This window comes from Suillus subalutaceus (assembly GCF_016647625.1).
Source record: "Suillus subalutaceus strain FC151 chromosome Unknown DFJ58scaffold_78, whole genome shotgun sequence".
NCBI lineage: Eukaryota > Fungi > Basidiomycota > Agaricomycetes > Boletales > Suillaceae > Suillus > Suillus subalutaceus.
Genome location: NW_024540327.1, coordinates 1 through 12,537, shown reverse-complemented (window position 1 = coordinate 12,537; position 12,537 = coordinate 1). Strand labels below are relative to the sequence as shown.

The 12,537-nt window shown below is 46.0% G+C and overlaps 7 protein-coding genes across 7 annotated transcripts; 1 reads left to right on the top strand and 6 right to left on the bottom strand.

Annotated features, from left to right (window-relative positions):
- Window positions 1-1,232: 1,232 nt before the first annotated feature.
- Window positions 1,233-1,952, top strand: DFJ58DRAFT_625469 (uncharacterized protein; the record flags this gene model as incomplete). The annotated part of the gene is made up of 1 exon (XM_041381104.1): window positions 1,233-1,952. A coding segment is annotated over one exon (720 nt), but the record flags the coding sequence as incomplete, so codon positions are not given.
- A 746-nt stretch (window positions 1,953-2,698) lies between these two features.
- DFJ58DRAFT_729739 (uncharacterized protein) lies at window positions 2,699-4,051 on the bottom strand (the record flags this gene model as incomplete). Its single annotated transcript, XM_041385790.1, has 6 exons — window positions 2,699-2,991; window positions 3,042-3,405; window positions 3,442-3,467; window positions 3,516-3,590; window positions 3,646-3,844; window positions 3,899-4,051. 6 exons carry the CDS (start codon window positions 4,049-4,051, stop codon window positions 2,699-2,701), a joined length of 1,110 nt encoding a protein of 369 aa, XP_041242164.1.
- A 406-nt stretch (window positions 4,052-4,457) lies between these two features.
- On the bottom strand, window positions 4,458-4,874 carry DFJ58DRAFT_729738 (uncharacterized protein; the record flags this gene model as incomplete). The annotated part of the gene is made up of 1 exon (XM_041385789.1): window positions 4,458-4,874. The coding sequence occupies one exon, from the start codon at window positions 4,872-4,874 to the stop codon at window positions 4,458-4,460; it is 417 nt and encodes a 138-aa protein (XP_041242163.1).
- A 377-nt stretch (window positions 4,875-5,251) lies between these two features.
- DFJ58DRAFT_729737 (uncharacterized protein) lies at window positions 5,252-6,022 on the bottom strand (the record flags this gene model as incomplete). The annotated part of the gene is made up of 2 exons (XM_041385788.1): window positions 5,252-5,612; window positions 5,781-6,022. The coding sequence occupies 2 exons, from the start codon at window positions 6,020-6,022 to the stop codon at window positions 5,252-5,254; spliced, it is 603 nt and encodes a 200-aa protein (XP_041242162.1).
- A 617-nt stretch (window positions 6,023-6,639) lies between these two features.
- On the bottom strand, window positions 6,640-6,897 carry DFJ58DRAFT_622012 (uncharacterized protein; the record flags this gene model as incomplete). Its single annotated transcript, XM_041381050.1, has 1 exon — window positions 6,640-6,897. A coding segment is annotated over one exon (258 nt), but the record flags the coding sequence as incomplete, so codon positions are not given.
- Window positions 6,898-7,057: 160 nt separating this feature from the next.
- On the bottom strand, window positions 7,058-7,264 carry DFJ58DRAFT_618424 (uncharacterized protein; the record flags this gene model as incomplete). The annotated part of the gene is made up of 2 exons (XM_041380997.1): window positions 7,058-7,134; window positions 7,183-7,264. Coding segments are annotated over 2 exons (159 nt in total), but the record flags the coding sequence as incomplete, so codon positions are not given.
- Window positions 7,265-9,550: 2,286 nt separating this feature from the next.
- DFJ58DRAFT_717006 (uncharacterized protein) lies at window positions 9,551-10,822 on the bottom strand (the record flags this gene model as incomplete). The annotated part of the gene is given in 6 exon segments (XM_041384294.1): window positions 9,551-9,820; window positions 9,866-10,192; window positions 10,239-10,416; window positions 10,558-10,650; window positions 10,706-10,785; window positions 10,805-10,822. 6 exon segments carry the CDS (start codon window positions 10,820-10,822, stop codon window positions 9,551-9,553), a joined length of 966 nt encoding a protein of 321 aa, XP_041242159.1.
- Between the last annotated feature and the right edge of the window lie 1,715 nt (window positions 10,823-12,537).

The following is a 12,537-nucleotide window of genomic DNA, read 5'->3' as shown; positions in this document are numbered from 1 at the left end:
TGGCATGATTTTTATGGTGTCATAAATAATGATTTATATAGTTTTAATATACACTCAAAAAACTGTCCACATGAGTCATCATTTTATAAGCCTTATATCTCCACCATATCTCCGCCGATTCCCACGGTGTAGGGCTCAAATAAAAGCCCTGAAGCCATACTACAATGTGGTATAAGTATGTCCTTGAGGAATTTGTTCATTCTCACACAATATCATAGATAGTGAAAAATGTCAAAACATGCGGACAGTTTTTTGAGCCACTGTAAATACCTAGCAGCTATACACAAGTGGCGCAAACAGCATGCTCACATACTGCAGGATGTACAAGAGTTGTATGGGAAGTTAATGCATGCTTGCGAGGCAGTGCCCAGAGGTAGAACATACCTAACAAGCCTTGAGGCTATGCTTTCCCACTGTGGAGAGAAGCCATTCCTTCCCCATAGAGCAGGAGATAAGGTAGAAAATGACTTAAACTGGTGGTCAGACCTCTTGCAGAACGGAGGAGTTGCACAAAACATTTACCCAGCTCCCAAACTGAAAAACCCTTTAGCCTTCTCGGATGCCAGCTCTGGGATAGGTATTGGTATTGCAATTGGAAACCATTGGAGAGCGTGGAGGCTGATACCCAGCTGGAAAACGCTAAATGGAAAACAAGATATCAGATGGGTGGAAGCAGTTGGCTTCGAGCTACTCACCTACACACTCGCAGTGCTCCTTAATGATACTGGACATGTCATCGTCCATGGAGACAACACAGGAGTGGTTGAAGGCTGGTGGAAGCACAAGCATAGGAACAGCGAGGTTAATGGAGTGTTCAGAAGAATCAACGACTTCATTCATCATCTTCCCTACACTTTCAACGTTATCACATCATACATCCTGAGCGCCTCCAATCCAGCAGATGAACCTTATAGAGGAATATATGGACCAACAAGCCTTATTCTCCCCCCAGTTAGCATTCCAACAGAGCTTAAAACCTTTCCTCATCAATGCCACAGAACCACTATCTGCTGCTGAAATGGGAGTTACTCCACTCCAGCAGCCAAGGTCATCAATTGCCAGCTCATCAAGCAGCAGGCAAGTGAGCAAGCTAGAGCTAGTAGAGAGGAAGAGGAAGTTTTTATCAGTAGAGCACTCCGCAAGGACTGAGGAGAAGAGCAATCACTTCAATGCCCCCCCTACCAATCTCTAACAAAGCATCCTCATTGATCCTACAGAGCTACAAGCCAAACTTGACACCCAGACCATCAACCCTGCATCCACACTGTCTTGCGAGGGACCAGTTGAGACTATGGGTACCGGCAGGAAGTAGCACTAAACAATCTCTATCAGTAATGACATTAGATCAATCCCCTAATCACAAAATTTCAGATAGTCAACTAGAATGTATCCTAGATGTCATAGGATCATCTTGGGCGCAGTCGACAAAAGAGACATACAGAGTGAGCTCACTTGTTTTTCACATCTTCTGTGACACAAACAACATCACAGAAGACAAACACTGCCCAGTAGCATGCAGTCTCCTCCTCAATTTCCTGTGCAGCTGCGCGGGATCCTATTCAGGATCATCCTTGGCAAACTACACAGCCGGACTGAAGGCATGGCATCTGTTGCATGGGAGAGCATGGTTAATCCCACCAAATGAACTCAAGGCCATCCTAGATGGCACAACGGCATCAGCCCCAGAATCTTCCAAACGCCCAAAAAGGTTACCATTCACACCAGCATTTCTATGCAAGATACAAGATCACTTAGATCTCAATACCCCTTTGGACGCAGCCGTCTTCACATGTCCAACAATGACATTCTATGCCATAGCGAGACTAGGAGAGTTTACCGTGAGCGCAATCAAAGATTTCGACAGACAGAAGCACATTACGAGAACAGGAGTGTCAAAGACAACAGACCACAATGGCCTCCCAGTGACCAAATTCTGGCTGCCCAGGACAAAGTGCTCACCCATCAAAGGACACCTATGATTCTCACACATCTCAATTAGTTAAGTGGCCTTATGGCACTCTTTCTGCCACTTTATTAAGTCCCTCTGCATTCATATGAAGCACTGGCAGTGTGCCCCAGCTGGTTTCAGTCACTTATGCGTGTTTTCTCCAGCAGCCTTTACTTCTCTTTCCGGTATGTCTTTCCCATGCCCGTTTTGGCCACCACACCAATACAAACAATGCCGCCAATGCATGCCAAACAATATGCTCATCGTGGTAAATGATGAGCTCTCATATCCCGCCAAATACCACTATTTCTTTCTGCATTTTGGGCAGTACACGAGGACTACAGGCCAGACTCTATTGACATATCAATGCATGAAAGCCAGCTCTGCTTTCCGCACATGTGGCCCTCACGACATTCAACACTCCCACAGTCTTCAACTCTTTATCTGGTGGTGCAATGACAGCACAAGTACCTCAGCACTTTGATGGACCAAGCCTGGCACTTCTTTCTGCACACGTGGCCCCTGCAACAGATCAACCAACTCTGTGGGAACATGTTCAACATTACTGCGGTCTTCGACTCATTAATTTGCCAGTACAATGACTGCACAAGTACTTCAGCCTTAGGTGTGAGGGACTGTGAAGATTCTGAGGGTTATTGGGCTAAGTATTGAGGCATGATACATAGACAGTGAGCTTGTACTACTTCAGACAGGATGAGCAAATGAAATGTAGGATATTGCCAAGCTATTCTACATGTTTTCGTGGTCAGATTCAACATGCGTATTACTCTTTTTTGAACGCTGAGTCCCCTTCTTTGTTGGCCCACACCGTGCATGGGTCCTTGACTCCAGTTCAGATTGGCCTTTCTCCATGAGTTTCCGAGCACGTTTCGAACGCGAAGTGCCGGTAGACACATCTGTGGCCCTCTTACCATGGTTGGTCGCTGCGACAAGAACATGTGCTTCACCAGCTATTGGAAGAGGAGTAGGCATGGGTAAAGTGGGAGGAAACTGTACCATGGGAGGTCCATTGTCAGAAGCAGCTGAAAGACAACATCAAGTGTTTATCCCAGAGTAGATTATAAATATTTACCGTGATCAAGCACACAAAGAGCAGGATCCACCATTTCATCTGTGAATGAGGAGGGGCACACATAAGGCTCTGACAAAGCCACACAAATGTTGGCCGGCTGTGTCGAATTGGGAGCGGGCAAGTTGGGTGGCATCGAGGGCTCCAGGTCAGGAGTGAGAGAGGGCTCAAGATCAGGAGTGAGAGTCTCTCCATCCTTGATATGATGCATCCGCTCTTTGGCTTCCTGTGGTGTTATTGTTACAAACTTACAGGTATTGGCCTGAATTGCAAGGACCACGTTCTCGAGGCTCTCGATACTATCTTTCAGGTCAGAGGGATTGGCCCAGTAGGGGTGGTTCCACCCTATGAGCTTAATGTGGTAGCACTGGACAAGATCATTATAGCATTTGAATTACATTACTGCCGCTGGATTATTCATCACTTCACCTGCAGTGAATCAGCGGATAATTTAAAACACAAAAAAGCGGGGCTTACAAAGTGATGTACAAAGACCATTTTGAATGGCAGTCTTCACATTAGCAACACACTGTTGATGATTAGCACCTGTGTCTGGATTACAATAAAATTGAGCCATGCATATGGGAGAAAAAGGTTAGGTACTAACTCATAATGAGGCCATTGGCCAGTATAGTGCTCTCGAAGTTGGTTGCCATTTGCACGATGTCCTTATGTAGATATAGACGAACAAAGTGTTCAGCCATGGGGCTTGTGAAGAACTCCTTCGGCACCATGGTGAAGTCGGAAACACCACGAATCATAATGATGAAGGCTTTAGCGCTAACACATTCCTTGAGAGCTTTGAGCTTCATGAAGTATTAGTCAAATGCACAAGCAAATGTAACATGGCAAGTACACACCTCTTCTCTCACGAACTGGAAACTCCGGGAACATTCAGCAGCACATGATTTAGCGGTGATATTTGGAGGATGATCCTGAGAGCTCTTCTTGACTTTATCAAAGTCAATTATAAGCTGTTCCTTCTCCTCAGCGGTAAGGCAGTGGTACTCCATTTGTGCATATAAGCATGCCAGGCACTTGTCTTGTTGCATTTGCAGCGGTGGATAATGGAACCGAGTGACAACTGCTCAAGGTAGCAGTGTCAAGGTTGTTTGAACTTCAACACCAACTCTGTGGCCTTCGCATGAATGTAATTTAGAACAGCCCGGATTTCTTGGTCCTCATTGAGGCGCTTAGCCTGTTGCCGCTCTGTCAGTTGCTGATGCACTTCATTCAATACTTTGATATATGGGGCATGCACCCGAGGAACCAACTGGCGAGGATTGTGTGAGTGAGCAGTTACTGGGAGCACCATCACAGTAATTCTGACGGTGAACAAGGTGACAGGCTGAGAGGTTGAATGGCATTATAAATGAATCATACAAGGTCAGATTTAAAAAAAAGACGGTACAAAAAGTATTATGAGAGCGACACCTGAGAATCAGTCAACATAGCATTCCCGATGGTCTCTGCGTGCTCCTCCGAAAACTCAGCAAGCTCCTGCAATTTCATAATCCACCACTTCGGAAGGAAATCTTTGCTGATTGATATGCAGACCCGATGAAAATGATCCGGGTAGCCTAGCTCTTCTAGGACTGCCTCCGTTTCAGTCCCAAAAGGAAGAAGTGTTGGCACTTTATATTGCCGTGATTCAGAGGGGGACCTAGCAGTGATCAACATGAGTGTGATGGGTGTGGGTGGAGACCATCCAAAGGATGCACTTTTGCCCTTCATAGGAGTTGCAGGAGGGTAATGTCTATCGTCGCTGTTTGACGGAGGGTGACGTCTCTTACCCTGGTCACCACTTGAGGGCTGGTCGAGAACGGTAAGGGTCATTGGCTGAGGGATCAATTAGACAATAGTTCGACTGAGAAAAACCAAAATTTACCTGACATACATTTGTTGCTGATATGGCAGTCCTTCAACTCAGATCCTCTTTGCAGACAAAATGACTTGTACTGACACTCTCCATTGGCTGAGCAACCAATTAGACAATAGTTTGACTAAGAAATACAAAAATTTACCTGACGTACACTCACTGCTTGTACGGCAGTCCTCCGACTCGGCTCCTCTTTGGGGACCAGATTACTCGTGCTGACACTCTCCCAAGTATGCATTAGTCGGATCTGAGTTGGCTTCCACATGATTCTGCCATCATAGACAGGCATGTATGATAAGATGGAGCCTGAACTCAGGAGACCTTCTAAAGAGCCTCAAGGATGTCCATGAAAAGTGAAGTGTGTTGATAATGGTGAGATGGGTGAGGGAACAAGAGGCATGACATTGGCTTGTCCTTTGCCTTTCGATGTTGTCTTGCCTTTCAATGGCATTTGAGAGTCGCTGCTGTTCCAATTGTTCTGAATCCGATTTTCTGCAAAGGCTTGGGCTAAAGGTGTCACATAGTCACCGATAAAGAGTTGAGAAATTTGAGTGATGACCGAGTGAAGCTTGTGATGGTCCAAGAGCACTTTGGGATTGACATAAACTTCAGCCTTGAGGTTTTCAGGAGAGACATCCAAGCCTGGAGATGTAGTGCCAGGATGATGCAGGACAATTGTTGAACCACCCGTCAACCTATCTAAGGTGGTGCACTGAAATGCAGTTCAGCAGAAGGAAAGGTGTGAATGAGAGGCAACACTTGCCAGGTCAAATATAGTGTGCAAGATCTGCTTTGTGTGAGTTGCTCAAGCCCGCCAATTCTTTAGCCTGTCCTGCTCTGTAGCTGGCTGAGTTTTAGAATACCCGGTGAGATAGTGTTGGCTAGTCAGTGCATGAAAGCTGTTTGTCTGCTCTAGATGCCCATCATCACTGTGGAATCCGTGCGTAACCAAAGATAAGAGCGCAGAGTTCCAGCGACAGTCATGTCCAGCAAATGAATTGAGATGTTCAGGGCAAGGAAGTAGAACCTTGCACTCTTCAATGCCACTAAGTGTAGGAGATCTGTTGAATGCAGGGGACTTCCAGTCTAAGAGGTTAGAGGACATGATGGACAATGACTGAGATGACCTGGAGGTTGCAATGAGGCAATGGTGTTCGCTTATTTATGTAAGATCTGGCAGTGTGGATGTCGTCATGAACACGCTACAATTCAAGCTCACTGCAACAATAGATAACGCAAATGACTTACTGAGTTGCACATGATATATAACAACTCAGAACAGTAGTAGCTCACTCTATTAAGTACTGATTGATATACCTGCATCCGTCATAAACCCTCAGTTGTAAATCAATCATCAATTCACAGATATTAGTGTACTGTCTGAATCACTAAATTCAATCACTAAATTCAAAGGTGTGCAGCGCATATTTCATTTTCATGGCCAAACAATCTGCAAAAGTCTCAGGGTGTTATACTTTCACAATCTAGCATTGAAGGCAAAGGCATTGATATGATATGATGATCTATAGCTATTACATGACAACAGTATGACTATTCTGCAGATTCTGAGTCTACACGGTGATGATCAAGTCCCTCAATGTAAGCTTGTACGTCTTCCAGCTGTTGCCCAAGCTCTACATCATCTCCATCTCCCTCCTCTCTATCCTGTTCATGTGGCACAGCTTTGTAGGGAGAGGCACATGCAACATCAATCCGACCTACACGACTGCCAGGGTTCTTTAGCCCACTGTAACCAGGAAGCTGCATGATCTGCTGGATGCACCAAATGTGACGTGCATTGATGGACCAAAGCTGTGTCCAGTGATGCTGGAGTTCAGCTGCAAGGGGTGGGTCACTGGACTGAAGTTGTGTGATGGCATGGGGGTAATCAATGGCATCATCTCGCATCTTCATGAGTAAATGTCCAAGCTCGACGTCCAGCCAACAAATCTCTTCATTAGCACATTGGTGCTCAAAATATTGTGTGGATGCGTGTCAGTAAGATGGGTTGGCCCAACTCTTCGACTGGATCTCCCCATCTGTTTCCCATAACAAGTCAAATTCGGCAAGGAAAGAATACTCTACAATCTGGTCCCATTGTAATGGGGGGCAGGGAGGGCTTAGGAGAGCGCCATATTTTGTATCGAGTAAGGGCGTTTTGAATTGCATTCGCACGACTCTTGAGTGCCTTGGAGATTTGAGTGCGAAGCTTGTAACCTACAAAGATAAGTGTTAAAAATGCGAAATTATAGTGTAAAGCCTTACCTAGACCACTCATTTGTAGCTTAGTCAACTCAAGCAGACGCATGACGACAAGGTGTTCAACATCATCTACAGCCTTGAGGAAGAGCCGATTGGTAATGCATGACTGTGCCTTCATCCGTTCGGGGTGGTCTGGACCCCATCTCAAGTCCAGTTCCATTTGATGTTTGTAATGCGTGACAATCTCCAGTTTCTAATCACATTTGTTAGTAGCATTCGCATGACAGCAGCATATGTCGCCAGATTCTTTTGTAGAATAATTGAGGCATACATCGAGCTCGCTGAATGCCACACGTGCAGATTCATATGAACGCCTTACATAGTCATAGTGTCATATCCCGTATTCCGGACCTTTGTCCGATGATGTTCCCATGCCTTCCGGATGCATATCCGGACCTCCATACCCTTATCCATGCCTTCAGTCCTCCAGTCCACTATCAGTTCAGATTCATACACCTTCATACATCCATATATCCATACCTTTGGACCTCTGCAGCTAAGCCTGCTTCATCCACCCTTAGTCCTATCATATTTGAGCTCATTCCATCTCGGACTCTACCTTCCCTTGACTATCGGTCTATATCCATGATCCATATCCTAGTCTCATCTTCACCTAGATCTCCAGATCCGCTCATCCGATATCCAGACACTTCATCCGATATCTCTAGACCTCCAGATCCGACCTATACTCATATCCGAAGCTCAAACCTTAAATCAGCGTCTATCTCCTTATGGTAATCCCCTTGACTCCGGACTTTGGTTATCTGTGTTTCCGTCTTGCTTATTGATCCTTGTACTCTGTTCATCTCCGAGTTCATTTACTTATGTTCCGTTCATACTTACCAATATATTTCCACATGCTCATGCATAGCATTTGTGTTCAGCTTACTGATCCTCTCAGATCCCTTCCAGTATATAAACCTCTGTACAACTCCTGTAAAGTTTCCTTAGTTCGAATATCATCTTAGACTTCACTCATTCTTGTCTCGGACTTTGATCCATCTCAGTCTGACCTTTTCTTAGGCCTAGGGAAGGATTCCCTAGGCCGACTTTCCGGTTCTCTGTATTTATCCTTCTGTCTACATCCATGCTTAGGGATTGATTCCCTAAGCCGGAGTTTTGCCTTTCCAGCACTTCCTGTCTTTCCAAGACTCCTGTCTACTTCTATCTAAACCCCATCTATCCTACTCTACCATAGTGTAGTCTACCTCTGTTTGTTTCTACTCCGGACCTTGTCTGTAGTAGCCTTTCCCCTCCTGTCCTAATCCTGTCCGCTCCTCCGGTCCTTGTAAACCTTCGGACATCATAACCTTCGGACATCATAACCTTCGGATGACGTGTCCTTCAGACCACTCCTCCTACCCTATCCTGCTTTGGACTCTGTCCCTTGCAGTCTATCCCCTGTGTTTCTATCTAGGGAACTTACCTTGGGAAGTCTTACCTTCGGATCTAATACAGTGGATGAAACTCCTCCAGAGTTTCCTATACTCCTCTGGAAGTTTCTTGCACTCATCTGGAAGTCCTCTAGCACTCTACTAGAGTAGCCAGCCTCTGGAAGTCCTTCGCACTTCGTCAGATTCCATCCAGACTTCATTCTGAAATTAAGGGCACGTACTCGGGTAAGGGGCACAGCGCATGAGCTGAGGCCAAGCCCTTCAGATCTGTCTACCCTTGAGCTATGGTCTTAACACATAGTATTGACGTGATCTGTCCACAGCTGAACAAAAAAACTTACTGGGCCTCATCATACTCATTCAATGCTCTTACATAGTCAACTTCCACAGTGGATTCTTCCTTCTTGCGAGCGAGGCGTTGTAAAACTTGGTGCTCATCCTTAAGATCATCTTCGAAGTTGGGCTTGATGGTGGCATTTGATGCATGGAAGTTGGCGAGGAATATGTTTGTCATAGAGATGATTGTCAGCGCTTGGACGTAATTATTATAGATGAAGTCAGCTACATTTGGGGTTAGCATGGAGTCCACAAAAAATGATGTGACATACATAGGGCTCCAAATTTGTCCAAATCAGCAAAGGAGAAATGTTTGTCAAGCACTTGGTGATGGTGAAAATCGGTGGTGTTGTGAATTTTGGCTGCAAGTGCATTAGATTCAGAGAAGACCCATTCACAGGTCTCAAAATCCTCCTTCCCCACACCGACTTTATACTTCGAATTATGCTCAACTTGGCAAAGTCGGTTGTGGGCATCTCCATGGAAGGCGGGCACAACACCCTGCAGGTTTAAGCATTTTGCATCATCAGCAAGCGAACTCCGTTGTATAATCTTTTTGAAGGTGCATTTGATATCATACCTGTAAAGAATATTGCTGCCAAAGACATCCATGAGCTTCTTCACACTAGCAATCGGGTATTTCATCCTGTCAATGTGTTAGCCTGCATATCAAACATTAGATAGGTGGAACTGAAATACAATTCACCGCTTCGGACCATATCGCAAATTGTAAGGAGAAACCCATGCCGGCATACTGTGACAGAAATCCCTGACTTCTTGAATATAGCAAACATCTTTTTGCGTGATTCAGGCGCTGCATTACGCCAGCGGTCAATGCATATGGTGGGTGGCTCTGCAGAATCGTTCGAGTCCAGTTCGTCTATCCACGGATCGTCAGGGTCACTAGGTTGCTGCCGAGCAGGTTGCCTAGCTTGACGTGCCCACGCAGATCAGACTTCATCCTTAAATTGGTCAATGTACGACTCTGTGAGCCAGATGGATGATAGCCCTGAGCGAGGGTCAAGATGTTCCTCACCACTACATACTGTGGGATCAACCAGTTTGGCTGAGTTGTTCCCATCACATGCGCACAGAATCAAGAAGTCCAGAGTCGGCTCATTGACCAGCTTGTATTGGCAAGCTGGACAAGAAATCAGCATGCGCCAGTTCTCTGTGTCATGTCCAAGGAACTTGTCGAGTCGGCTATTGATGCGACGATGTATTTCGAGATATACGTTGAACGCAGTGCGCATCTGTTTGGCTAGGTGCCGACAATAACAAAGCTAGGGCAATCTAAGAATATGTACAAGAGGATGACAAAAGACTCACGTTATGCATGAAACAAAGCATCTTTGCAGCAGGGTGGATGCTAAACCTTGGGCATACCCGATGACTTTGTCGGAACATGTCAAGGGTACAGATGGTAATCGCAACTGTCGGGCGAGTAGGTGAGCTGCCTATGCAACCATTATGAAGTAAGGACACGTTGATGAATGGGGAAAGGGATCTGAAAGTTTGGACACAGCGCTCTAAGTGAATGTTAGATATGCAAACATTACTGGAATAGACAGCACACCAAAAAGATCAACAACTTCAATTGAAAAATTCTCTGTCTTGTTGTCAGAGAGTGTGCAGGTTTTGCTTGTACGTCAGAAAAGCATTGGTGAGATCATCATATTGTGAGGCCCACTCCACTACAAGGCGTGCAATCTGTCCACTGCGATCGTGGGTGTCAAGTTGTCTATTCATCTATTCAGTAAGAGGAGATTGTGCGCAGAAAATAAATGGAGGAATACCGTGTCTTTGCCATTGTAATAGTCTCAAGCTCCCAGTAGAGCGAAATTTCATCTCCAGCATGACTTACTGAGAACCCTTCCTCACCAGGAGGAGGGGACCATAGAGTCTACATCCATGAAATAGGCGGAGAAGTCAGTGAGGTCGAAATTGTCCGATGGTACTTGCAATGACGTGCTTGGTCCACCACTCTCTGCGCTTAGCAGACGCTCACACTCCACCAAAGGAAGTTCTGAAAGACTGTCAGTGGAAACAGAATGGAAGTATAAATGAGCCATACTTTTGAGGAGAGCAGAGTGAATTTCATGGGCGTCCTGTTGACATTCACAAATGGCTCCAGCACGCAATGTTTTGGCTTTGCCCCTGCCACCAACATGAACAACGCATCGTCTTGAAACCCCACCCAGAGAATTGCGACTGGGGGGCATGGGAAACAGAGGCATAGATAAGGTGTAGTGAGTACTAGCAGTAACAAGGAGGGTTATAGTGTTTCCCACCTCGTTGATTTGTTGTGGGGGCCACGTGTGCAGAAAGCAGAGCCGGGCCTTCATGCGTTGATACGTCAATAGAGTCAGGCCTGTAGTCCTCATGTACTGCCCAAAATGCAGAAAGAAATAGTGGTATTTGGTGGGATATGAGAGCTCATTGTGGTAAATGATGAGCACATTGTTTGGCACGCATTGGCGGCATTGTTTGTATTGGCGTGGTGGCCAAAACAGGCATGGGAAAGACATACCGGAAAGAGAAGTAAAGGCTGCTGGAGAAAACACGCATAAGTGACTGTAACCAGCTGGGGCGCACCGCCGGTTGCTCCATACGAATGCAGAGGGACTTAATTAAGTGGCAGAAAGAGTGCCATGAGGCCACTTAACTAATTGAGATGTGTGGGAATCATAGGTGACCATTTCCCTTCAATACAAATCCACGGACGAAAATATTGCCGACGCATTTACGAAAGCTTTACCGGCGCCACGTTTTCGAGAGTTGAGAGAGAAGATGAGAGTCAGTTGTGCTCAAGGGGGAGTGTTGGACACATATGATAGTAGTAATGATCCGAGCGCAAGTACTAATGCTGGCTAAACGAAATGCCAGATGTTTGTCAGCCAGTGGCCGAGCAAGATCCCGGGTCTGGGCCAATGCGCAGATCCAGAAAGTGCACCCAATGGATGGAGCGGCAATCCGTGGCCTGCTGCCGATTGGAAGGTTGAATCACTGATCCAACAGATGGCTGAGCAAGATCCTAGAGCCAATGCGCAGATCCAAATGTGCCAGTGATATATCCAGAAAGTGCACCCAAAGGATGGAGCGGCAATCTGTGGCTTGCTGCCGATTGGAAGGTTGAATCACTGGCATTCAAGATTCTGTTTTTCGAGTGACCTTTGCAATTTCTTGAGTAGTCCAAGGAATTCTGCAGGGCTCACTGCGAGCAACAAAGCTCCAACTTGAACATATAAGTCTTAAGACATCCCTCAGATGCGAGCTTCTGCAAGATATTGAGAATGACTCAGACATGACGGTGAGCAATCATTAATTATTAAGCAGCTTGGACTCATCATCATGTGCCAGTGATCGGTGACAGCGTTCCGTGACTGCATCATGATGCAAGTCATTCTTCATGCTCTCACGTCCGAGCCGCGTCCGAGTCCCGACCTTTTGTCGCCAGGAGTGTTTTGATCTTTCCATCTTGGTGGGAAGATTAGCGCGGCGCCAATTCCAACTTGAAGCTTCCCTCCTCGTCTCCTAATCAGATTTAGCATCCTGAGTCCTCCACCGTATCATTGTGCCGGGGTTTCTATTACGATTTCAAGTTGCGTCAACGGTTAATTTTTCGGGT